The sequence below is a fragment of the Gopherus evgoodei genome, chromosome 21 (genome assembly GCF_007399415.2).
Source record: "Gopherus evgoodei ecotype Sinaloan lineage chromosome 21, rGopEvg1_v1.p, whole genome shotgun sequence".
In the NCBI taxonomy this organism is placed as follows: domain Eukaryota; kingdom Metazoa; phylum Chordata; order Testudines; family Testudinidae; genus Gopherus; species Gopherus evgoodei.
Genome location: NC_044342.1, coordinates 10,735,745 through 10,759,634, shown reverse-complemented (window position 1 = coordinate 10,759,634; position 23,890 = coordinate 10,735,745). Strand labels below are relative to the sequence as shown.

General features: G+C 45.0%; 1 protein-coding gene across 1 annotated transcript; it reads right to left on the bottom strand.

Moving 5' to 3' along the window:
• Positions 1–21,184: 21,184 nt before the first annotated feature.
• On the bottom strand, positions 21,185–22,138 carry LOC115638231 (olfactory receptor 10C1-like). Its single transcript, XM_030539811.1, has one exon. The coding sequence runs from the start codon at positions 22,136–22,138 to the stop codon at positions 21,185–21,187; it is 954 nt and encodes a 317-aa protein (XP_030395671.1).
• Between the last annotated feature and the right edge of the window lie 1,752 nt (positions 22,139–23,890).

The window sequence follows — 23,890 nt, the reverse complement described above, 5'->3', positions numbered from 1 at the left end:
GAATAAAAGGGGAGAGATTCTAACGGGAGTGTCAGACTGTCCGAAAGATCATGGCTGCGGGGAAAACCCATCAGACTGCACTCGGGGGATGCTAGGATTAAGTGGAACCTGCATAAACTGGCAATGCAGGGTAATTATAGAGACAAGGTGGGTGAGGTAATAGACCTCTGTGTGGGTCGAAAGCTGGACTCTCTCACCAGCAGAAGCTAGTCCAATAAAATATATCACTTCACCCATTTTGTTTCTCCAATATTCTGGAACCCACATGGCTTCTACTACACTGCATAAGATGAAAGGTGTTTTTTAGGTAAGACAATATGCACACAGAATATTATTGTTTTAACTCTCTTTCCCTCTGCCAGTCAACCACACTTGTTTTTTAAAGAAGCCTTCCTAAGTCGCTGTGAAATAGAAGTTATTAACTTTTTTAGAAATATGGCTTGAGATTTACAAATTGCTTTAATAGATTTAGGAGCCAACTCATCAAAGAGGATTTGGGTGCCTAACGCTTTTAGAGTGCTATGAAAGTCTTAGCCTACATAGTCTACATCTTCATATTACCGACAGTGAATTCCCAGTACAATTTTAATAACCTTTCCAGCTTCCACAACTTGCATAATGAAAAAGGTTTTCAACACTCATTAATATTTCCTACAGGTGGTATATGTGACAATATCTGTTGGGAATTTTTTATACTCTGGAATTATGCAATTGTGTGAAAGTTCTAAAGGAATATTTATTGATTGGAAGGACACAAAGAGCCATTAGATCCTGTAACTTGGCCTCCAAGACTAGAAGTGTAGATTGATTGTTATGGATTATACACAAATATCAGGTTATTCTCAGGAATACTAGCTCACTTTTGGACAATTTTGCCTTGAGAAGAGATGAGATTACAAAACCAAATATTGGTATTTTTTCTCTTCTTGGCTTTTATTCTTCCTAGATACACCCCATGGCAAACACAGATTGAACAAAACAAATGTCCACCACAGAATTCATCCTCATGGGATTCAGGGATCTCCTTGAGCTGCAAATCTTCCTCTTCCTACTGTTTCTACTGATCTACATTGTGACTGTGTCTGGGAATGTCCTTATCATTCTGCTATCTGTCACTGATCGAAACCTTCACACCCCCATGTACTTCTTCCTGGGGAACTTATTCTGCTTGGAGACCTGCTACACTTCCACCATCCTACCCAGAGTGCTGGCCAGTCTCCTGACCAGGGACAAGACCATTTCCATCGTGGTTGTTTAACACAATATTATTTTATTGGTTTCTTTGCAGGTGCAGAATACTATCTGCTAGCGGTGATGTCTTATGATCGGTTCTTGGCGATATGCAAACTGTTGCATTATGCTGTCCTCAGGAACCGCAGATTCTGCCTGCAGCTAGCAGCAGGGTCTTGGACAAATGGATTTCTGGCCATGACCATAGTAATAGTTCTTATGTTACAATTAATTTTCTGTAGCCCCAATGAAATTGATCATTTCTACTGTGAATCCACAGAAATACTTAATCTTTACTGTAGTGACACCAACCAGATAGATCTTGTCATTACCTTCCTGGCTGCTATATTCACTCTGCCCCCATTTGTATTAACCATGGCATCCTACGTATGTATCGTCATCACCGTCCTGAGAATTGCTTCCCCCATTGGCTAGCAAAAGGCCTTTTCCACCTGCTCCTCTCACCTCATCATACTGACAGTTTTCTCTGGGACCATAATGATTCTCTATATGTTACTGAAAACCAACACGCTGAGAGACCTGAACAAAGTGTTCTCTGTCTTCTACACAGTTCTGACTCCTATGGCCAAGCCATTCATATACAGCCTGAGAAACACAGAAGTGAAGAAGACTATAAGAAAAATAGTTAGTAAATGTCTAGATTTTACAAGAAATTAGCAATCATGTGGTTTTTTTCTTTCTGTAGAAAGCGAAAATGGTGAGATGCGTAGCTGATTCATTGTTTTATTGAGATAGATTCCATGTGGTTCCTAGTGCTAGCTAGGTCTTTGGGAATGTGCTGCTGTCATATTTTAGGACGTGCAATGATCTGAAATTGTAAGATCAGTGAATGCCAGGATCTTTATTTTATAATACCTGTTTTGAGTTAGGAAATTCCATACACTCATCGTCAATCCCTGGGAGTTTGAGGATGATTGTTTTCCAATAAAAGGATAGCCGGTTATTGATGGTGGACTAATGAGGGCTATCCAGGATTAACAGAGCTTGTCAGAGTTGAGGCAGACATTTCCCAATGGAAGGGGCGGATCTGGATTGGTAAATCAGTCTGCAGCACGTTCTTTCCTCATTTCCTCGTTCTCTGTCTCCATTGGATCTCAAAATACTGGCACTCTTACCACAAAATCCTTTTCTATTTTGGTCGATCAAGGGCTTTGGTTTCTTTTGGGTTTATGTCAACATTGCACTTCTCCATGTCAACTCTGAGAGTGTTTTTAAGCACTTTTTTGATTGCCCCCTCCATACCTTAAGCCCATATGAGAATATAGTAGAAAAGAGCTATTTATGCTCAGATTTTCAAAGGATTCTGAGAGGATTAGGTGTCCAGCTTTCAATGGGACTTAGTTACCCAACTCCCTTAAATTCCTTGAAAATCCAGCTGAATGACAGCCCAGCAGAAGCCTGGCTTACCAGCTGGGAGAATGGACTGCATGCTGTGCTTCCAGCATGGCTCTTAAACAGTTCCCTCCCTGCTCTCCTCAACAGCTCCCTCCCTACTCTCCCTCCCTGCCTGCTCTCAACAGCTTCTGCCCTAGCAGCGGTACGCCCTGCAGGGGGTGCTGGATGGTGCTGGGCTGCCTGGCCCTGGGGCTCCCTGTAGTTGGGGGGCCCCATGCCAGGGCACTGTGATTTCATTGTAAATCCAACTCTGGATCTGGTACATATCATTCCTAAAATGTTGGCCATCCTTTTCTCAGAAGATCAGACCATCTCTTTCATTGGCTGTGCTGTGGAAAACTATTTCTCTTTTTTCCTTGGTGGTCAGAATGCATTCTCCTGGAGTCCATGGCCTACAATCACTATGTCACAATATGCAGCCTCCAGTGGGCATGAGCAGGAAGGTGTCCATGGGACTGGATGCCACATCCTGGCTCAGTGGTCTCCTCTTGTGCTTTGGTCTGACCAGCATGCTGTTCACCATACACTTCCGCAGATCCCATGAGATTAACCATTTCTATTGTGACATCCTCCCACCACTGAAGCTGGCCTCCCAAAAGAAATAGGTTATTTTCTTCTTCTTCTTTTCAGTTTGCTAAATTTGTCTTTGTTAGCCTATACTTTAAAACAACCTCACTGGGTTAATTGGTTGCTTTCCACCCCATCCCCCTTTCGCACTTTGGTTTTTCTGACATTTTAATGGAGTGTACTTTGGATACTTATGTGAAATGGTTTTGCGGACAAAGCGTGACAGGGATCTGCTGTATTCCACTGAAATAGAGTAAAAGACGCATGGCCGACCATAGAGACAAATGTTTTCTTGCCTTTTTGAACAATCCCAAGGTAAAGAAAGCACAGACTAAGGTAGCTATGTTGCCGGGAGTGTACTTGGTGGCTTAGTCTTTATCAGCAGACTGCACCACTTTAAGCAAAAAGCATAAGAATGAACTCAATGATGCTGCAGAAACAGCTGCTGATAAACACAGCACTGAGTGAGAGACTGGAGGATTTAAGTTCACAAAACCGTGCTGGCAGTGAAACTTTAAAAGCCACAAAGAGTAATATAATAAAGCTCAGATGTGATAAACTGAATGTGGAAGTAAGTGATTTAAAGAAAGAGAGTGAAGAGTTAAAAGCAGCTTTTGCAGAAATTAGTACTGCAGAGGTTGGAGGGAAGTAAACAGTTGGGAGTTGTGGAAATGTTAAAAGGTAACACTTGTGGTAATATAGGAAGGGAATTCTTGGTGTGATAATAAAACCCAGTTATGTAAATGTAACTATTTGTGCAACTCGGTACATTCACATTGGGTGGAAGCTGGTAGCTAAACCAATGATACAAAGGGGTCCGGTAGCCACTGCGAGCGCAACTCTGTTTTATCCCCAGAAGATTTTACAGCTATTCTGAAGGAAAATGGGCCCTTTCCCCGCTGAAGTGCTCTATAGCTAATCAATTCAGAGAGACAATCTGTTTTAAATTATTTGACAATCGGACAATTTAATCAAAATGACTTAAAGAATATAAGGGGTTTCCATTGGAACTTGACTTGATTGCACAAAATGGAAATGTCATCTGTGTAAAACTAATAATAAAATAAAAATATAAAAATAAAATTAATTGGAGTAGTGCAAGGGATATTAAGTAATTTTTTTATTTTAAATGTATATGTGTATATATGTGTGTGTAATTATATAGTGTTTCTTTTAAAAAATCATAAACCAACACTCCTGGTTTGTAAAACCCTAATTGGAAAATGAGGTTATCACTCACTGGGGGGTCCCACAGGTAATTGACTCAGACCAAGGAGCCACCTTCTGGTCAATCCTGATGGGGGACATCACCGAGCTCACCAGAATGATACATTTGTTCTGTATTGCCTATCACCTGCAGGCTGCGGGGCAGGTAGAGTGCATGAGACACACCATCAAAAGTAAACTAAAGAAGGGGGTGGAAATGGCAGGGAGGAAACTAGTCACCATTATTGCCATTTGTCTTAATGCCAATAAGAGCTGGGGAATTAAAAGGTGCAGGATTCTCCCCCATTAGGCTCTTATGGAAAAGCCCAACAGTATATCAGGTACAATTTGGGCTGGCAAACAAAACAAGCCATAGCTAAACCGGTTCCATTCCCCACAGCTGAAATCATGGAAAGGATGTTTTAAGCAATAATCTGTCTCCACCAGGGGGCTAGGAAATATTTCTTTTGTTTTTCAAACACTGTATAGAGAAGCTGGCGCCAGCGGGAGAACAGCCCAGAACACTGGCGGTGTACTCCCACGACAAAGATTGTGTTGTGTGTTCTGTGTTTGTCTTGATATCACTGTTATTTTGGGGGATATTATACAAGGAGAGTTAACACATGCAGACCTCTTTGTCACCTGTATTACCGCCAGGGCCAAACAACCTCCCTAAAGGTTTCCTCAAAGGAAAGGATCGTGCACCCTGAAGCAACAGCAGGAGAGAAGTGCACAAGAAGCCTGGTTTAACATATTAAATTCAAATTTTTTTTGTAATAAATCATTAGTATAATGAATGTACTATTATAGTTAATGTAAGGTAAAAGTTAAGTAATAATACACAAGGTACATTTTATTATGAAATTATATGTGTTGTTTAATAAAATAATCCTGGTAGGACTCCATAAGTAATACCATTTAAAAAGGAATTAAAGACACTACCTACCCATGCACGGCAAGTACAGCAGGCAGTGGCTTGGTGAAATAAATAAGGAGCAGCAAAGGTCAAAGCAAGATATGACCTCCCTGGGGAGCATGATCTACTCAAAGTGGGAGATTATGTGATGTACCTGATTCCAAGAGAACACCATCCTTTCCCAGCTCCTAAATGAAGGGGCTCTTATCTAGTCCTTGATTGATTAGAGCCCAGCCTGCTGCTGGGAACAGAGAATGGAGGGAGGGATTGGATTCATTGCACACAAATAAAAAGGCACAAAATGGGAGTTAAGACAAAGGACATATATATTGTATTGCATGCATCTTACAGGTGCTACCACCAAGGAAACCAAAGACCCCCTGACCTGGAAGGGAACAATCATTGATGCTAATCACAGTTATTGCTATTGTAAGCTGTAGCAGGGCAGTCACCCTGCTCCCCTTGGAGTTGAAAGGATTTAGCTGCCTGAGAGCACATGGCACCTGAAGCAGAGCATACTGGGGAAAGGCAAGAGGAGCTGGGGAGCTCCAACCTGGCATCTCCCCAGGCTGAAGCCTTGTTAAGTGCCTAAGGAGGCACTGGGACTGCAGAGGTGCAGCCCGGGGATAGGCAGAGGCAGCTGGTCCAACATCCTTGCCAATGATGAGTGGCCATTACAGACTGCAGCTTGCCCCAGAGAAAGGGGCCAGATGGTCACTGGCAGTAGCCACTGAGGCAAGGGGGGTATGGAGGGTTGGGGGTTTCCCTGGGAGAGGAGATCCAGAGAGTGGGGTTACTGCTGGGGCAGAACCCCAAGGGAAAGGGCACCAGGCTCTGGGAGTAAGATGGAGGCCTGAGGCAGGTGAGACACTGGCCTGCAGAGGGTTCTCTGGGGCTGAAAGAGCTAATTCCTGAGGAGGCCAGCAGGAGGTGCCATGGCCGGTGAGTGCTCGATCTGCTACATAAGCCCTACCCAGATCCTGCAAGGTGAGGTGGCAAAAGGAGGAAACATGAACTACTAAACCCACGAGTTGCGGTAATGAGGCAAATGAGGACTTAAAGGATTTACTCATAGAAAACTGTGCCACTGATCCTACCCTGGGAATCTGGCATTATCGGTATAAGTGGTACATGAATTGGAAGCGAGGGTTCCAGCTTGGTGGAGAATATAACATTTATCAGGAAATATTGTGTGGTATTCCCTAGGCTATGCCATGGTCAATGACAGTGGAAATACAGTCATCCAGACATGTGGTTTGTTGCGGATGGCCTAAAAACATAACCCTTTGGTCTCCTAGGGTGTATGAACCTCCTTTGGGTTATGAGGTCCCACAAGTAGGGTGTGATCTTACCGCGTGTAATGATAATGGTACCTACATAGAGGAAAATCCCTGAGTGTGCAGTTATGTACGTATCATGTTGGACATAACATCTCACCTGGGACACTGGGTATATGATAATTTAACCACTTTGCAGAATGTAACCCTACAGGTGACAAGGATGCCAAGCTGGGAAAATCCGAATTTGAGTTGGCTGCAGCCTGGAGCTGGAAATACTCCCCAAAAGGTGAACATGTGGGATCCATTGTGGGAGCAGGTGCAACCAGCACTCTTCAATGTGTGCTTTCAGTCTATTACAAGAGTGGTACACCCCAAAGAATGGTGGGTGGACCGAGTACATCCCAACTACAGTTCATACATAGAAGGGTTGAAGCACAGGGCCGCCTGGGGGGGGGGGCAAGTGGGGCAATTTGCCCCAGGCCCCAACTTCGCAGGGGCCCCTGCAAGAGTTTTTCAGGGCCCCTGGAGCGGGGTTCTTCACTCAGTCTGGGGGCCCCGGAAAACTCTTGCTTCTTCAGCTCCTGGTCTTCTCCAGTAGGGGGTCCTTACCGCTGAAGTGGGACCTGCTGCCGAAGTGCCCTGAGGACCCGCGGTGGGGGCCTCCCACCGCCGAATTACTGCCGTAGACCCGGCTGCACTTCGATGGCGGGTCCCGGAGCGCAAGGATCCCCTGCCACCGACGACCCCAGGCCCCTGGAATCCTCTGGGCAGCCCTGTTAAAGCAACAATTTAATTGGTGGGTGAGGGCACACACATGGAATGGTCACCTGAAAAGGGATCTATGGGCAGCAGGAAACACAGGGTTTTGGGTGCATGGAACCTGGGGGACAGTTGGGTAACTAAGGAATTGATAAGCCAAAATGTGAAACTTCAACAACAAGTTAATAAATTACTGGCACAGCAGCTGTCTGCAATCACGAGAGGGTGGAAAAGGGCATCAGAGGTGAACCTGAGGCTAACTCAATGGACAGGAAACCTCGTGATGTGGGTGGGAGATGGCTTCAGAAGGCTAACCTGGGAGGAGGTGTGTATGGGAATACAAAGTGCGCAACTAGCCATGTTAATGAATGTTATGGGTGGCTTTAAATAGTGAAGCAAAAACATATCCATTTGCATGAAAAATAACATTCCTGACCTGTGGGGCTAGCACCTGTGTAATGGTTACCGTGGTGCTTTGGAATGGGATGGTAACGAAGATGGTCCCCATGAGTCCAAGGGAATAATGAGAAAGGGAGGGGTTTGCTGGGAACCATTGGGGGATAAATGGGGAGAGTGGAATGAGGTTGTCATAAACAGATAAGTAAGGGTTAATAGAACAGGAGTACTTCATGTCTCTTTTGCCTGTAAAGGGTTAACAAGTCCAGTGAGCCTGGCTGTCACCTGACCAGAGGACCAATCAGGGGACAGGATTCTTTCAAATCTTGAGGGAGGGAAGTTTGTGTGTGTGCTGTTAGTTTTTGGTTGTTGTTCACTTTAGGGACTCAGAGGGACCAGACATGCAACCAGGTTTCTCTCCAATCTCTCCAATATAGGCTCTTATAAGTTCAGAAGAGTGAGTACAAGGTAGATAAAGCAAGTTAGGCTTATGTTTGTTTTCTTTATTTGCAAATGTGTATTTGGCTGGGAGGAGTTCAAATTTGTATTTTGCTGAAAGGATTTTAATTTGTACCTGAATACTTAGGCTGGGAGGGTATTCCCAGTGTCTATAGCTGAAAGACCCTGTACCTATTCCATTTTAAATTTACAAAGATAAATGTTATTGTTTTTTCTTACTTTAATTAAAAGCTTTTCTTGTTTAAGAACCTGATTGGTATTTTTATTCTGGTGTGAGACCCCAGGGGATGGGGTCTGGATTCACCAGAGAATTGGTGGGGAGAAAGGAGGGAAGGGGGAGATAGAGTCTAATTTCTCTCTGTGTTAGGATTACTGTCTCTCTCAGGGAGAATCTGGGAGGGGAAGAGAGAAGGAGGGGGGAAGGTGGATTTTCCTCCCTGTTTTAAGATTCAAGGAGTTTGAATCACAGTGATCTTCCAGGGTAACCCATGGAGGGGAAGGCTGGGAAAGGCAACGGTGAGGGAAAGAGCTTACTTTCCTTGTGTTAAGATCCAGAGGGTCTGGGTCTTGGGGGTCCCCAGGCAAGGTTTTGGGGGGACCAGAGTGTACCAGGCACTGGAATTCCTGGTTGGTGGCAGTGCTACAGGTTCTAAGCTGGTAATTGAGCTTAGAGGAATCCATGCTGGTACCCCATCTTTTGGATGCTAAGGTTCAGAGTGGGGAATTATACCATGACAGAGGTAAATTGGTCAATTATTAAGTTAAGCAATTGTTTGTCCAGGGAAAATATTTGAATGTCTCCCTCCCCCATGGCCATAGAAGAGCATGATTAGTGGCTTTTGGCAAAGGAGTGTGGTTGGATGTAATGTATATGGGGTATATACATAGGGGGCTCAATTACACCAGCACATGGCCAAGTTACACACATCTATATGCTGCTTTCAGGACTATGTTGCATGAATGGATGTGTGGAACTGATTATTTCGAGTGACCGAACCAGCAGATTCTACCAGATTCTATACCAAATAATCGAGCTAGTTTGGACAATCCCTCATTTTTCTGTGAATATCCAGTGGACTTATGACATGGACAAAAACATGCAAAAATTGCAGGAACAGCTCGATGTAACTGCCTACAATTGGACACATTTAAAATATATTCTCCAGAATGGTGTTAAAAGAATCTCAGCCCTGTTGAAGGAAGAGAAGCAGTGCTTTTGGTGGTGTCCTAGATGTTGGACCATATGACAGTGGTCAGGGCTCTCAATGTTACTGTGGTTCATTGTGATTGTTGGCTTATCATTGACTATACTAATTCTACAATGTATAGTGTGATGGTTCAGGGGGGCAGAGATACATCAAGCACAACCACTAATTGTAACATATAAGTAATATAATAGGCCTTCCACCGAAGTGTAACAGATAACACAGACCCAACTTTATCAGTCCATCACTATGAGGAATCTGAGTCACTAGTTGGTATATATGTGCTGTATGACCGTACAAGAGATGGTGCAGGGCAATGGGGCAAATGGAGCACCAACACATTCCATCTTGATACCTTGCGCTATCAGGAAATGGGTTGTTGCAGATATTTTCTGTAGACTATGAGATAAAAGGTGTTTTTAACTCATTGGGAATTGCTTGTTGCCACAGATGGTCTTTGTAATAATGACTGGGTTAAAACTTCCTTTAGTTTATCAATCACGTAAAATGAGATACTATCAGGGCCAGCGCTTCCATTTAAGTGACCTAGGTGGTCATCTAGGGAGCTAGGATTTGGGGGGGCGGCATTTTGCCACCTTTGGCGGCAATTCGGTGGCGGAGGGTCCTTCCGCACTCCGGGTCTTCGGTGGCAATTCTGCGGCGGGTCCTTCACTCGCTCTGGGACCTGCCGCCAAAGTGCCCCGAAGACCAGGAATGCGGAAGGACCCCCCCACTGCAGAATTGCCACCAACGACCGGGAGCACGGAAGGACCCCCGCCTAGGGCACCAAAAACCCTGGATACTATAAAGGAAGTTCCATAAGTAAACCGGTAAATTGGGATACAGGAAACAGAACGCATAGTGGGATCAGTGGTTGGAAGGTAGTTTCTCCTTCCCCACACAGCCATTTCTTTGTCCCTGTAGCTGACTGGGCTGTGGGTGGTCCAGCTTAGTGGTGGAAATGAGAGCTCAGCTTCCCAGTTAGAGTTGTCTCCAGGTTAAACAGAGTCCAGGGATCAGCTCAGGGTCAGCACTGGAGGGACAGAAGCCAAATGGCTGATCTGGGGGTTAAACTGGTTTCATAAGCCAGAGGTGGAACTACAGACAGCACTGGAGAAACAGAAGCCAAATGCCAGGTTTTTTCATCCCGCAAATGAACAAAGCAGGAGCTGGGGCTGGAAGCCAGCTGAAGCAGGGACTAGGACAAGGGTGAGCACAGCTGCAGGCATGGTATTCAGTGAGCAGCCACTGATCTGCTGTTGGCCAGGCTTATGAGCAGGATTGCTAAACCAGCTGCCAGTCAGTGGCTATGGCCACTCTTGAGTTCGCAGGCCGTACAGCTGGGCTCACTGGTTACCTAGCAGCACAGTTTTCAGGGAACAACTGTTCCGAGATGGTCTGGTCCCCGACAGTCCTACTCCCTATCAAAGGAAAGAGTTTTGGGGAGTTAAATAGGAAGAGACCAGGCTGATATTGCATCACCAGTTGCAATGTGTCTGGTGAAGTGTTCTTTTCTTTCTGCATTGTGGTATGTTAATCTTTGATACCCAAGTTCAAGTCCTTGCTCTAATGGCCATTTAATTATTTATACAAAGAGGAACAGCTAGAAGAGGGGAGATTGTGAAAGATCCATAAAAGAATATCCTCACAGCCAAGGCATTCAGGCTGTGCAAATGATTGCTGTTTGAATCCCTACTACACATCTGACAGAAGGGGGAATTGAACCTGGATTTCCCACAACTTAGGGGGAGTCCTGTACCTGAGGGCTATCATGGTGCACCCCCTTCTCTGGGTGGAGTTGAAGTCCTTTGCTTTGCTTCTGTCAAAATGCCAGGAGGTCAAAACAGAACAAAAACAGACTGTTGGTTTGCACAAAACTATTCAGCAAATTCAGCCCAAATTCACAAATAGTTTAGGTTGACCCAAAACAGCATTTTTCAGTGAATAAACTAGTTAACAAAAAATTGCACTCAGCTCTTTTCTGAACTAACTACCCATAAGAACCCCTCCACCTCCAAGCCAACATTCCATTTCACCCAGATCACCAAAACCAGGAGCCAGATTCTGGCACCAGACTGATGTGATAATTGGGCCTGCAAAAGTACCCTGAATGTTGATGGGAAAAGTTATGAAAGGAATCAGAATGACTGAATTAGTCCAAACAAAAAGGTTTCCTGATATAGCTTAAGGACTGTGTTAAGGTCATGCTGGGTAGACAAGAAAAGTGTGGAGTCAGATATCAGTGAATCAAATTTGGTGTGTCACAAACTAGGCTTAATTGGTGGATGAAATAAAGAAGGTAGGGGCTATTCTGTTCACCACTCCCTTTTGGGGTTCTTACAGAAAGACACTATAGAAGGAAAACCTGGTAAATACAGTGAGATTCACCATCATGGCTGCCACCCCTACCAACTCTGGGGATCTCAGTCTTTCATCATTGTGATCTTGAAAGATGTCCTGACTAAACTGTGAAAGAGAGGGACCCAGATGTCATTGTCACTTCTACTGGCTCCAGCTGAATCCCAAAAGCCATCTGGGATGAAATAGGATTGGACTGTAACAAAAACAGCTCCAGCCCATCTCAAGTAACTTCTTCTCCTTTCTCCCTAAGGACAGTTATTACCATCTTCAATACCGTCTAAGAGATGGTCAGACAAGGGGGTTTTTATTCGTAAAAAGTCTCTCAAACTAAAGGGAACAAAGGATGTTATTAAAATGGAAACCTTATTTCATGCTTTATATTACAAATGCTTTAATGGTTTTTCCTTCTTTTCTGTATCTTTAATAAAAGGTTGAAAGAATTGTTAATGGTGTGTGTGCCATGGCACTGAACAGGTTAGGTCTCTGTGTAGCAAACCTCAAACTTTGTTTGACACTATTTAATGTTAGACAGTGACCAGGTCATATTAACGCCTTTGGCTCATGCGTCCCATCTAAATTAACACAAGGCCAACAAGCCAGATTTGCCTCTTTTACTCACAAGGAGCAGTATTTTACTCCATGAGTAGACCTATTGCCCAAATTGTGTTCTTGTCCATCCTCCCTGTTGAAGGAAGAGGCCCAGGTGAGGACCATCAAATTGTGGAAGTAAATGCATTGGTACGCAGGTGTTGTAGGAGAGAGGGCTTTGGATTCTTTGACCATGAATGTTGTTCCAGGAAGAAGGATTGCTAGGAAGAGGTGGGATCTGCCTTATGAAGAGAGGGAAGATTATCTTCACATGCAGGCTTGCTAACCTTGTGAGGAGTGCTTTAAACTAGGTGTGCTTGGGAATGGAGAACTAAGCCCTGAGATAAGTGCGATACAGTGAGGAAACACAAGGAGGAGGGTGCACCAGGAGAGGCCTCTTGATTCATACTGAGAAAGTAGGGCAGTGGGCTAGTTATCTTAGGTGCCTGCAAATGAATGCAAGAAGCCTGGGAAACAAGCAGAAAGAATTGGAAGTCCTGGGACAGTTAAGGAATTATGATGTGATTGGAATAACAGAGATTTGGTGGGGTAACTCATATCACTGGGACACTGTCGTGGATGGGTATAAAGTGTTCAGAAGGACTGCTGGGATGAAAAGGTGGAGGAATTGCACTGTATGTAAGAGAGCAGTATGATTGTTCAGAGCTACAGTATGAAACTGGAGAAAAGCCTGGTGAGAGTATTTGGGTTAAATTTAGAGGCAAGAGCAACAAGGGGAGGTGTCATAGTGGGCATCTGCTATAGACGACTATAGAGGATGAGTTAGACAAGGCTTTCTTCAGACAACTAACAGAAATTTCCAGATCACGGGCTATGGTTCTCATGGGGAACTTCTATCACCCTGACATCTGCTGGGAGAGTAATACAGCAGTGCACAGACAGTCCAGGAAGTTTTTGGAGAGTGTTGGGACAACTTCCTGGTGCAAGTGCTGGAGGAACCAATTAGGGATCACAATCTGCTGTTCACAAACAGGGAAAAATTGGTAGGGGAAGTAGAAGTGTGTGACAACCTGGGCAGCATGAGATGGTCAAGTTTAGGATCCTGACAAAAGGAAGAAAGGATAACAGCAAAATAAGGACCCTGGACTTCAGAAAAGCAGATTTGACTCCCTAAGGGAACTGATGGGCAGGATCCTCTGGGAAGCTAATATGAGGGGAAGAGGAGTCCAGGAGAGCTGGCTGTATTTTAAAGAAGTCTTACTGAGGGTACAGGAACAAGCCATCCCAATGTGCAGAAAGCATAGCAAATATGACAGGAGACCAGCTTGGCTTATGTTACCAGATTTGCCCATTATTTTGGGGTATGCTCATTTATTAGGTATCAGAGGGGTAGCCATGTTAGTCTGGATCTGCAAAAGCAGGAAAGGGTCCTGTGGCACCTTATAGACTAACAGACGTATTGGAGCATGAGCTTTCGAGGGTGAATACCCACTTCGTCGGATGCATCCGACAAAGTGGGTATTCACTCTCGAGAGCTCATGCTCCAATAGGTCTGTTAGTCTATAAGGTGCCACAGGACTCTTTGCTGCTTTCATTTCTTAGGATTACTCTTCTGGGGAGTGGGGGTTCCTGGTACTTTTATCAGTGTACGGTTTATGTCACTTGTGCTTTCATGTGGAGCTCTACTTCCCCCTGCTACCAGTTCCCTCCCAATGGAGCTATCCTGAAGGACCTAGGTTCCCCAGTGCTGGATTCCTCCAGCCCCAGAACCAGATGAACACATTAACAGAGTGCGTCTGAGAGGACTGGATTAATCAGCACTCCAAAGCTGACCCCTTATATATCTCTGGACTCAGTAGGTTGGGTTGAGCAGCACTTCCAAGCTGCCAACCTCATATGTCCCAGGTTCAGCACGTCCCTATCCCCATATTCATGTTACAATTGTTCTGGTGGTCAGGGCCGGTGCAAGGATGTTTTGCGCCCTAGGCGAAACTTTCACCTTGCGCCCTCCCCCGTTTCCAAGCCCTCACCCTGAGGCCCCGCCCCGCCCCAGCTCACCCCTGCTCCGCCTCCACCTCAAGCATGCTGTCGCTGCTTCACTTCTCCCACCTCCCAGGCTTACGGCACCTAAGCTGATTGGCGCTGCAAGCCTGGGAGGTGGGAGAAGTGAAGCAGCACACCACTGCTCCGCCTCCTCCCTGAGCACACCGTCGCTGCTTCACTTCTTCCGCCTCCCAGGCTTGTGGCGCCAATCAGCTTAGGCGCCGCAAGCCTGGGAGGCAGGAGAAGTGAAGCAGCCATGGCGTGCTCGGGGAGGAGGCGGGGCAGGGGTGAGCTGGGGCAGGGAGTTCCCCTGCATGCCGCCCTCCCCCTTACTTGCTGCAGGCGGCTCTCCCTGCACTCCCCTGCCCCAGCTCTCTCTGCTTAAATGCTGGCGGCGACCAAGGCGGCTGAAGATTTGGCCGCAGCCGTTGCTGCCAAAGAAAATGTCACCCCTCCAAATCCTAGCGCTCTAGGTGACCACCTAGGTCACCTAAATGGTTGCACTGGCCTTGCTGGTAGTAACCCACTTGATGAGCAAACCGTACAGAATTTTTGGGCACTGCAGGGATCTTTTAGCTTAGGTATGAGGAGCGTTGTTGCAGAGTAAATGAGGAAATCAAAAAACACCCACAAGGGGGAGAGAGAGAAAGAGAAGCAACCAGCTGAATCATGAAAGTTATTTTTTTCCAGGTAATAGCCATAAGGGAAGCAAACAAGCAAAACAGTTATATTATTAAATCTAATTTAAATTAGATTATAAAAGTCAGGTTTACAAAACTATAACGGATCACACAGGTCAGAAGGCTATACCTAGAGAGTACACAGAGAGAGAGAGAGAGATAGGTTCTCACCACTCCATGAAGCTTGAATCAGTTGGGTGTCCTAGGTGATGGTGGTAGTTGAGGGTCAGGCGTTCTGTAGACAGGCATAGTCCCCAGCATGATCAGTCAGGAGAAGATGAAGTCCCAATGGAACTGATGCAGATTTTGGATCCAGGCATCAGAACATTTACTTGAGCATGGGTAGGAGTTTTTGTAGAGAAATAACAATGGGTCACAGGAGAACACTAGATTTGTTTATGTGTAAACAAGGGAGAATACCAAAGTTGTTTTGTTCAGGCTAGACCATGGGAGCTGCTCATTCTGGGCTTAGAGTGGTGTTCCTTGAAGGGAACTCACAATGCAATTTGGGAGTTTCACTATTTTGGATACCAATAAAGGATTTATTACTAGAACTGGTCTGATAACTGCTGAGCTGAGTATGTGCAGGAGTGGGTTTATTAACATCTGGAGAAGAGATCCCCCATGATGCAGTGCTTCCCTGCTTTTCTGGTCCCAGAGCTCCGTGCAGTTCTTGCCTTGGAATCTCTATTCTTCATTCTGTATGGTAATAGAGATGCCTCCTTGTCCTTTCTTTGATGCAAATGAGGCTAGGGGAGTTTCCTTAATCCTGTCATCTTTATCCCTGTCTCCCTCGGCCTTTTCATTGCTCTTTGTAAATCTTTTTTCTGATGCAGACTTGGTTCACGTAGAAGCTGTGTGTGTGTCTGGGAGGGTGTCTTTCATGAGTCAGACAGGCTGAGTACACGTAAGAGAGAAATCTTTGGTGAGCTTAAACACAAAAAGGAATCTTACAAGAAGTGGAAACTTGGACATATGATTAGGGAGGAGTATAAAGATATTGCTTGATCATGCAGGGATGTAATCAGGAAGGCCAAAGCACAATTGGAGTTGCATCTAGAAAGTGATGTGAAGGGTAACTAGAAGGTTTCTGCAGGTATGTTAGCAACAAGAAGAAGGTCAGGGAACATGTGGGACCCTGAATGAATGGGGGAGGCAACCTAGTGAGCGATGATGCGGAAAAAGCTGAAGTATTCAATGCTTTTTATGCCTCAGTCTTCATAGATAAGGTAATTTCCCAGACTTCTGCACAGGCAGCCAGTATGGGGAGGAGGTGAGCAGCTCTCAGTGGTGAAAGAACAGGTTAAGGGCTATTTAGAAAAGCTGGACATGCACAAGTCCATGGGACTGGATGCAGTGCATCCGAGGGTGCTGAGGGAGTTGGCTGATGTGATTGCACACCATTGGCCACTATCTCTGAAAACTTGTGGTGATCATGGGAGGTCCCACATGATTGGAAAAAGGCTAATGTAGTTCCCATCAGGCCAGTCAGCCTCACCTCAGTCCCTGGAAAAATCATGGATCAGGTCCTCAAGGAATCCATTTTGAAGCACTTGGAGGAGAGGAAGGTGACCAGGAACAGTCCATATGGATTCACCAAGGCAAGTCATGCCTGACCAACCTCATTGCCTTCTATTATGAGATAACTGGCTCTGTGGATATGACGAAAGTGGTGGACGTGATATACCTTGACTTTAGCAAATCTTTTGATACAGTCTCCCACAGTATTATTGACAGCAAGTTAAAGAAGTATGGATTGGATGAATGGACTATAAGGTAGATAGAAAGCTGGCTAGATCATTGGGCTCAATGAATAGTGATCAATGGCTCGATGTCTAGTTGTCAGCCGGTCTGAAGCAGAGTGCCAAGGAGTCAGTCCTGGGGCTGGTTTTGTTGGACACCTTTATTAATGATCTGGATGATGGGATGGATTACACCCTCAGCGAGTTTATGGATGACTCTAAGCTGAGGAGAGAGGTAGATATGCTGGAGGGTTGGGATAGGATCCAGAGTGACCTAGACAAATTGGAGGATTGGGCCAAAAAAATCTGAAGAGGTTCAACACTTAGGACAGAAGAATCTGTCCACCACTAGAGGCTGGGGACCAACTGGCTAAGCAGCAGTTCTGCAGAAAAGGACATAGGGATAACAGTGAATGAGAAGCTGGATAGGAGTCAGCAGTGTGCCCTTGTTGCCAAGAAGGCTAACAGCATTGTCATAAATATAAAAGGAAGAGTAACAACATTTACGTGTACAGTAACATCAAATCCCTCCTGGCCAGAGGTACAAAATCACTTACTTGTGAGGGGTTATTCAGTTCAGTTAACCTGGTTGGCACCTGACCAGAAGGACAAATGTGGAAAGAAGATACTTTCAAATCTTGTGGAGGGGGGAGGGAGGTTTTGTTTGTGTTCTCTTTATTGTTCTCTCTTTGGGCAGAGAGAGGGACCAGGCAGAAAAAAAAATCCCCTAAAGCCCTACCTGCAATAAACATCTAAAATTACAAAAATTGTAAGCAATAGCAAGGAAATGCATTAGATTATCTTTTGTTTTAGCTTGTGACTTTTCCCTGTGCTATGAGGTAATTTTATTCCTGTTTTGTAACTGGGAAGCAGAATCAGAGGGGAATTCTCTGTGTTTTAAATCTTTTTATTTACCATTTCAAGTTATCTTGCATCCTGATTTTGCAGAGGTGCATTTTTTTACTTTTTTTTCTTTATAATAAAATTCTTCTTTTAAGAGCCTGATTGATTTTCAGTGTCCTAAAAAAACAGGAATTCTGTGTTCTCTTTGCTTAATCCATTGGTTGATATATTATTCTCAAGTCTCCTCAGGAAAGAGGGTGAAGGGGCTTAGGAGAATATTTTTGCGGGGATAGGGCTCCAAGTGGCCCCTCCCTGAATGTTTGTTTAAATTACTGTCCAAAGACAAGGAAAGAAATTTGTTCCTTGGGAAGTTTTTAACCTAAGGTGGTAGAAATTAGCTTAGGGGGTCTTTCATGTGGGTCCCCACATCTGTACCCCAGAGTTCAGAATCGGGAGGGAACCCTGACAAGCATACTGGGCTGCATTAGTAGGAACATTGCCAGTAGATCGAGGGAAGTGATTATTGCCCTCTATTCAGAACTAGTGAGGCTACGTCTGGAGTATAGCATCCAATTTTGGGTCCCCAATACAGAAAGGATGTGGACCAGCTGGAGACAGTCCAGTGGAGGACAATGAAAATGATTAGGGAGCTGGAGCACAAGACTTATGAGGAGAGGCTGATGGAACTGGGCTTATTCAGTCTGCAGAAAAGAAGAGTGAGGGGGGATTTGATAGCAACCCTCAACTCCCTGAAGGGGGTTCCAAAGAGGATGGAACTCAACTGTTCTCAGTGGTGTCAGATGACAGAAGAAGGAGCAATGGTCTCAAATTGCAGTGGGAACAGTCTAGTTTGGATATTAGGAAAAACTATTTCAATGGAAAGGTGGTGAAGTGCTGGAATAGGTTACCTAGGGAGGTGGTAGAATCTCCATCCTTAGAGGTTTTTAAGGCCCAGGTTGACAAAGCCCTGGCTGGGATGATTTAATTTTGGTTGGTCCTGTTTTAAGCAGGGGGTTTGACTAGATGATCTCTTGAGTTCTCTTCCAACCCTAATCTTCTATGATTCTAAATCAATGGGACTAGTCATAGAGTAAGGTACTGCCCCATGTGAGTGAGGAAGGAAGAATTGGCCCTTTAAATTGGCAGTGGTTGCAGTGCTTTCTAAAGGCCAGACTGTGATTTCTTCATTTATACTGGAAAATGGTTATTGTCACTCATAGCTCCATTGATTTCAGTGGGATTATTCATATGTGCAACTATTCATTAATGTGACCAAGGGGGTAAGCTGGCCATCAGCACCCAGAACTGGTCACTAGCACCCTAGTTTTTAGATTTTAACAGCGTAACATGAGTTTGAAACACAATCTGCATCTCATTCCCTGAGCTGTGGAGCTCTTAACTGTTCTTATGGTTCTGCTAATAGCACGTGGACCAAGCTAACTCATGGTGTAATTCCAATGACTAGAGTGGAGTTACTCTGGTATCAAATCTGCCCCCCTTATGTTTACGTAGAACTAGCTGGGGCTGTGAACTCTCAAGCCTAGAGGTGCCAGGGCCAGGGGCAGCTCTATGTTTTTTGCCACCCCAAGCATGGCGGTCAGGCAGCCTTTGGCGGCGTTTCTGCCTGAGGTCCGCTGGTCACGCAGATTTGGCGGTGTTTCTGCGGGTGATCTGCCAGTCCCGCACCTTTGACATACCCGCCGCTGAAGCACAGTGACTGACATGCTGCCCCCTGCGGCTTGACGCCCCAGGCACGTGCTTGCTGCGCTGATGCCTGGAGCAAGCCCTGACACAAATTAAGCACTTGATCTGGGCTGGATGGACCATTTTTCGAACCCAGTAAGGAACCCGGGAGTATAACTGAGAGAGAGCTTCCATATATTTTAATTCATAATTGATATAATTCAAAGTAAAAATCACAGCATGGTTTGTTCTAAGACTAAAAATGCAGGTAGGGAGTCAGAAAAAATGTACAGTGACCTGTTTCAAGCCAGAGACGTTTCGTATATTAGGTGAACATGAGAACCAATACACTATGGGGCTTTTGCATGTTAGGTGAATGTGATAAGCAGTACAATATGGGCTTCTCTTTTTTTGCCACAGACTTTGCTGAATCCACAGAAATGTTTTCTTTAGCTACAGAAGCTACCTAATGCAATGTCTATATCTATGGCCTTCCTGCTCACAAAACAGTCATGTCCCCGCCCAAGGCTGATACAGCGCGGAGTGCATGTGATACAGCTACCTGGCTCGGGCAGGATTACTAGCGAGGCATGATACTTTTGTTGTTAAGCAAACACAGCATTTTTTCCTGGCCTCTGCCACTGAATGCCTCCATGCATTATGCTATGCCTTATCAGTGTTGCGGACTGCATGAGCTAGAAAAACATGTCATTACGAGTGCATTTTTTTCCTTCTAATTTGCAATAACTTCAGGGACGGAGTTGATAGGGGGAGGATAGAAACATTCTGGGGACTGCATGGTCACCTGTGGTGCTGAGTGCTGCTGAGTTTGCCATGCTGCCCAAACAGGAAATTAAATTCAAAAGTTCCCAGGGCTTTTCCTGTGTACCTGGCTAGTGCATGTGAGTTCAGAGTGCTGTCCAGAGCAGTCACAATGGAGCAATCTGAGATAGCTCTTGGAGGCCAATACCATTGAATTGCATCCACACTACCCCAGATTCAACCTGGCGATGTTGATTTCAGCACTAATACCCTTGTCGGGGAGGAGTACCGAAATCGATTTTAAGAGCCCTTTAAGTTGACAAAAATGGCTTCGTCGTGTGGACGGATGCAGGGTTAAATCGATCTAATGCTGTTAAATTCAACCTCTACTCATAGTGTAGACCAGGGCTCTGATTCAAAATTGATATGACCTTAATTCAGGTTAGTTTTTAATTCCACTTCAAAGTGAATTAAGCTAAACCAAAGTAAGGCCACTGTAATTCCGAATGAAAGTGTCCACAGAAGGGTTTAATGCAGTTTAGCTAATCCACTTTTAATCCACACCTTTAGATAATTTGGATTAACTTTCTTGAGTATCCCCATGTGGACAAGGCCCCAGAGTGTCAACATTGGCATCAGTAAATTTATTCCTGAGTATCTGTAGCAAGGAAAAGCAGCAAAGAATCCTGTGGCACCTTATAGACTAACAGACGTTTTGGAGCATGAGCTTTCGTGGGTGAATACCCACTTCCTCACATGCATCTGAGGAAGTGGGTGTTCACCCACGAAAGCTCATGCTCCAAAACGTCTGTTAGTCTATAAGGTGCCACAGGATTCTTTGCTGCTTTTACAGATCCAGACTAACACGGCTACCCTCTGATACTTGTAGCGAGGAAATAAAGAAAGAAATGTTCAGCTGCCTGCCTTTAGTTTTCAGACAGGTGCTCATATAACAGAATCATAGACATGAGAGGAGAAAAAAGATGCAGTAATGTGAAAACCCAGACAGAAGAAACTGTTTGGTATAATTTTTCTTTGATTAAAAAGTCCGAATTTGAACTGGACAGCCCCAAAACTTTTAAATCTTTCATGAAAACCTTTTCCTTCCCGTCAGTCTCCTCAGAGCAGCCTTCACCTCCTGGTTCCTTAGGCTGTAGATCATGGGGTTTAACGTGGGGGTGACGACGGTATAAAACAGGGCCACCACTCTGTCCACGTCCGCTATGTGGCTGGACTTGGGCCGCAGGTACATAGCGCAGGCTGAGCCGTAGAACAAGATGACCACAGTGAGGTGCGAGGAGCAGGTGGAGAAAGCTTTGTGTCTTCCCTCGGAAGAAGTCGTCTTCAGGATGGTGTAGAGGATGCAGGCATAGGACACCAGCACCATCAGGAAGGGGATGACAGTGATTATTAGGCTGATTAGTACAATGAAGACCTCGCTCCTGGAGGTGTCCCCACAGGCCAGCTTCAGCACAGGGTGGATGTCGCAGAAGAAGTGGTTGATCTCGTTGGGCCCACAGTAGGGCAAGGAGAAGATCCAAATCACTTTGCCCATGGGCATCAGGATTCCACAGAGCCAGCAGACAATGGCCATGTTGGCGCAGACTCTGGGATTCATAATGGTGGGGTAGTGCAGAGGGCAGCAGATGGCCCTGTAGCGGTCATAGGCCATCGCAGCCAGCAGGTAGCACTCTGTTGTCCCAAGAGAAAGGATGAAGTGCATCTGGATGGCACACCCAGTGAAGGAGATGGTCCTCTCCTCAGAGACAAAGTTGACCAGCATCTTGGGGATGGTGACAGAGATGTAGCAGCTCTCCAGAAAAGACAGATTCCAGAGGAAGAAATACATGGGGCTGTGGAGAGCCGAGTCCAGCACTATAATGAGGATGATGATGCTGTTGCCCATCAGGGAGATAGTGTAGATAATGGAGAAACCCACACAAAGTATTGCTCGCGTTACTGGATCCTGGGAGAAGCTGAGGAAAATGAATTGGGTCACCATGCTGTGATTCCCCTGTGCAGTTTCACTGGTATAGCTCATCTGAAGAAGGAAGAGGAAAAAATATTTTGCATGTGGATGTTATGGGCCAGCTCATAGGGACACAGGAATGGAAGGGACCCTCTGAGTCATTCAGCATAGTCCAATCCAATTCAGTCCTGGATACTGCAGGCTGCCCTGTCATATCATACCATTCATAAACTGACCCAGCTACAGTTTCTAACTGGATAGGTTGTCTGCCCCCAACTCCTCTGATGGGGAAGCTGTTCCCTGCCTATGTGTTCTTGCTGCAACTTTGTTCTTTAGCTTCAATAGCTCGTCTCTCTCCCTGGAGTTTACCTCCTTGATGTATTTATTGAGGGCAACCAGATTCTTCTCAGCCTGCATTTTTCTAGGCTAAAAACTACAAGTTCTGTTACTCTTTTTGGTTTCATCAGCTGGTATGAGTTGGTGCAGCCACACTGACTTTAATTAAGCTTAGCCAATTCACATCAATATCCATCCATCCATCCAAATGCACACTCATCTATCTATCTATCTATCTATCTATCTATCTATCTATCTATCTATCTATCTATCTATCTATCTATCTACACATTCCTGTATCGATCAAGCTATCTATTTTAAAAATAAAATACAAACAGAGCACCATGATTCAGAGTTCACCCGTGTAAATCTGGAAGAAGACATTTGATTTCAACCTTGTTACTCAATAATTGCCTAGGAATAACTAAGACCCTTTTTGTTTGAATTTTGTTTGTTTTGAATGGTATTCTCTCAGTTCCAAGGGGGAAGAGCAAAATCCTACCCAAGCGGAACAGATGTAACCAGGAGCAGAATGGATCACTTGCATATATAAGAAATTCAAACAACAACAGATTTACCTTTGCAGCAAGTCAGGGTGCCTGTATATTCCTTGGATGTGGTAGAGTCGGGGTATTTCACCTGCATTCTGAGCCTCCTGGGACACAATCCCTTAGGTTCTCTGAGTTTAATTAGTAAGTCTTTGAAGGTTAATTCTAACATACCCCCGGTTTTAAAATTAAACACAATAGCTACACCTTCCTGACCTGGAGTGACTGAAGAAAGATCCCACAGCTCCCAGTAGCCTGAGTGGGCATGTCAGCAGCCAGCACTTTTACATCAGGCCAGATTCAGCTATAAACTCTTGTGTTTGTCCATATCCCTTCTGGAATCACCTGCATGACAACACCTCTGTGTCTTGGCTGGGTGTTTGCTTATTCATAGATTCATAGACTCTAGGACTGGAAGGGACCTCGAGAGGTCATCGAGTCCAGTCCCCTGCCCTCATAGCTGGACCAAATACTGTCTAGACCAGCCCTGATAGACATTTATCTAACCTACTCTTAAATATTTCCAGAGATGGAGATTCCACAACCTTCCTAGGCAATTTATTCCAGTGTTTAACTACCCTGACAGTTAGGAACTTTTTCCTAATGTCCAACCTAAATCTCCCTTGCTGGAGTTTAAGCCCATTGCTTCTTGTTCTATCATTAGAGGCTAAGGTTAAAAGCCAGAGGTTAAGCGACCAAGGGGAACTAGTGAAGAGGGGACCACAAACAGGAGAGTTTGAGAAGGGGTTTGTAAAAGAGAGTTTTAATATAATCGCTATGGTTAGGAAAGGCTGCATCGCCAATGCCAACACTGGTCTTGTCTCCTCCACCAGCATCTTCACCAGACAGACAACCTGACCATGGATGGCTCTCTGCAGATCCTGGTATGAATTTGCAGAGATTGTGGCCTGCATTTCCTACTCTCAGAAAGCCAGGCTGG

Bases quoted from the DNA above. Each gene is read 5' to 3' on its own strand.
- LOC115638231 (XM_030539811.1), bottom strand. From the start codon at position 22,138: ATGAGCTATACCAGTGAAACTGCACAGGGGAATCACAGCATGGTGACC.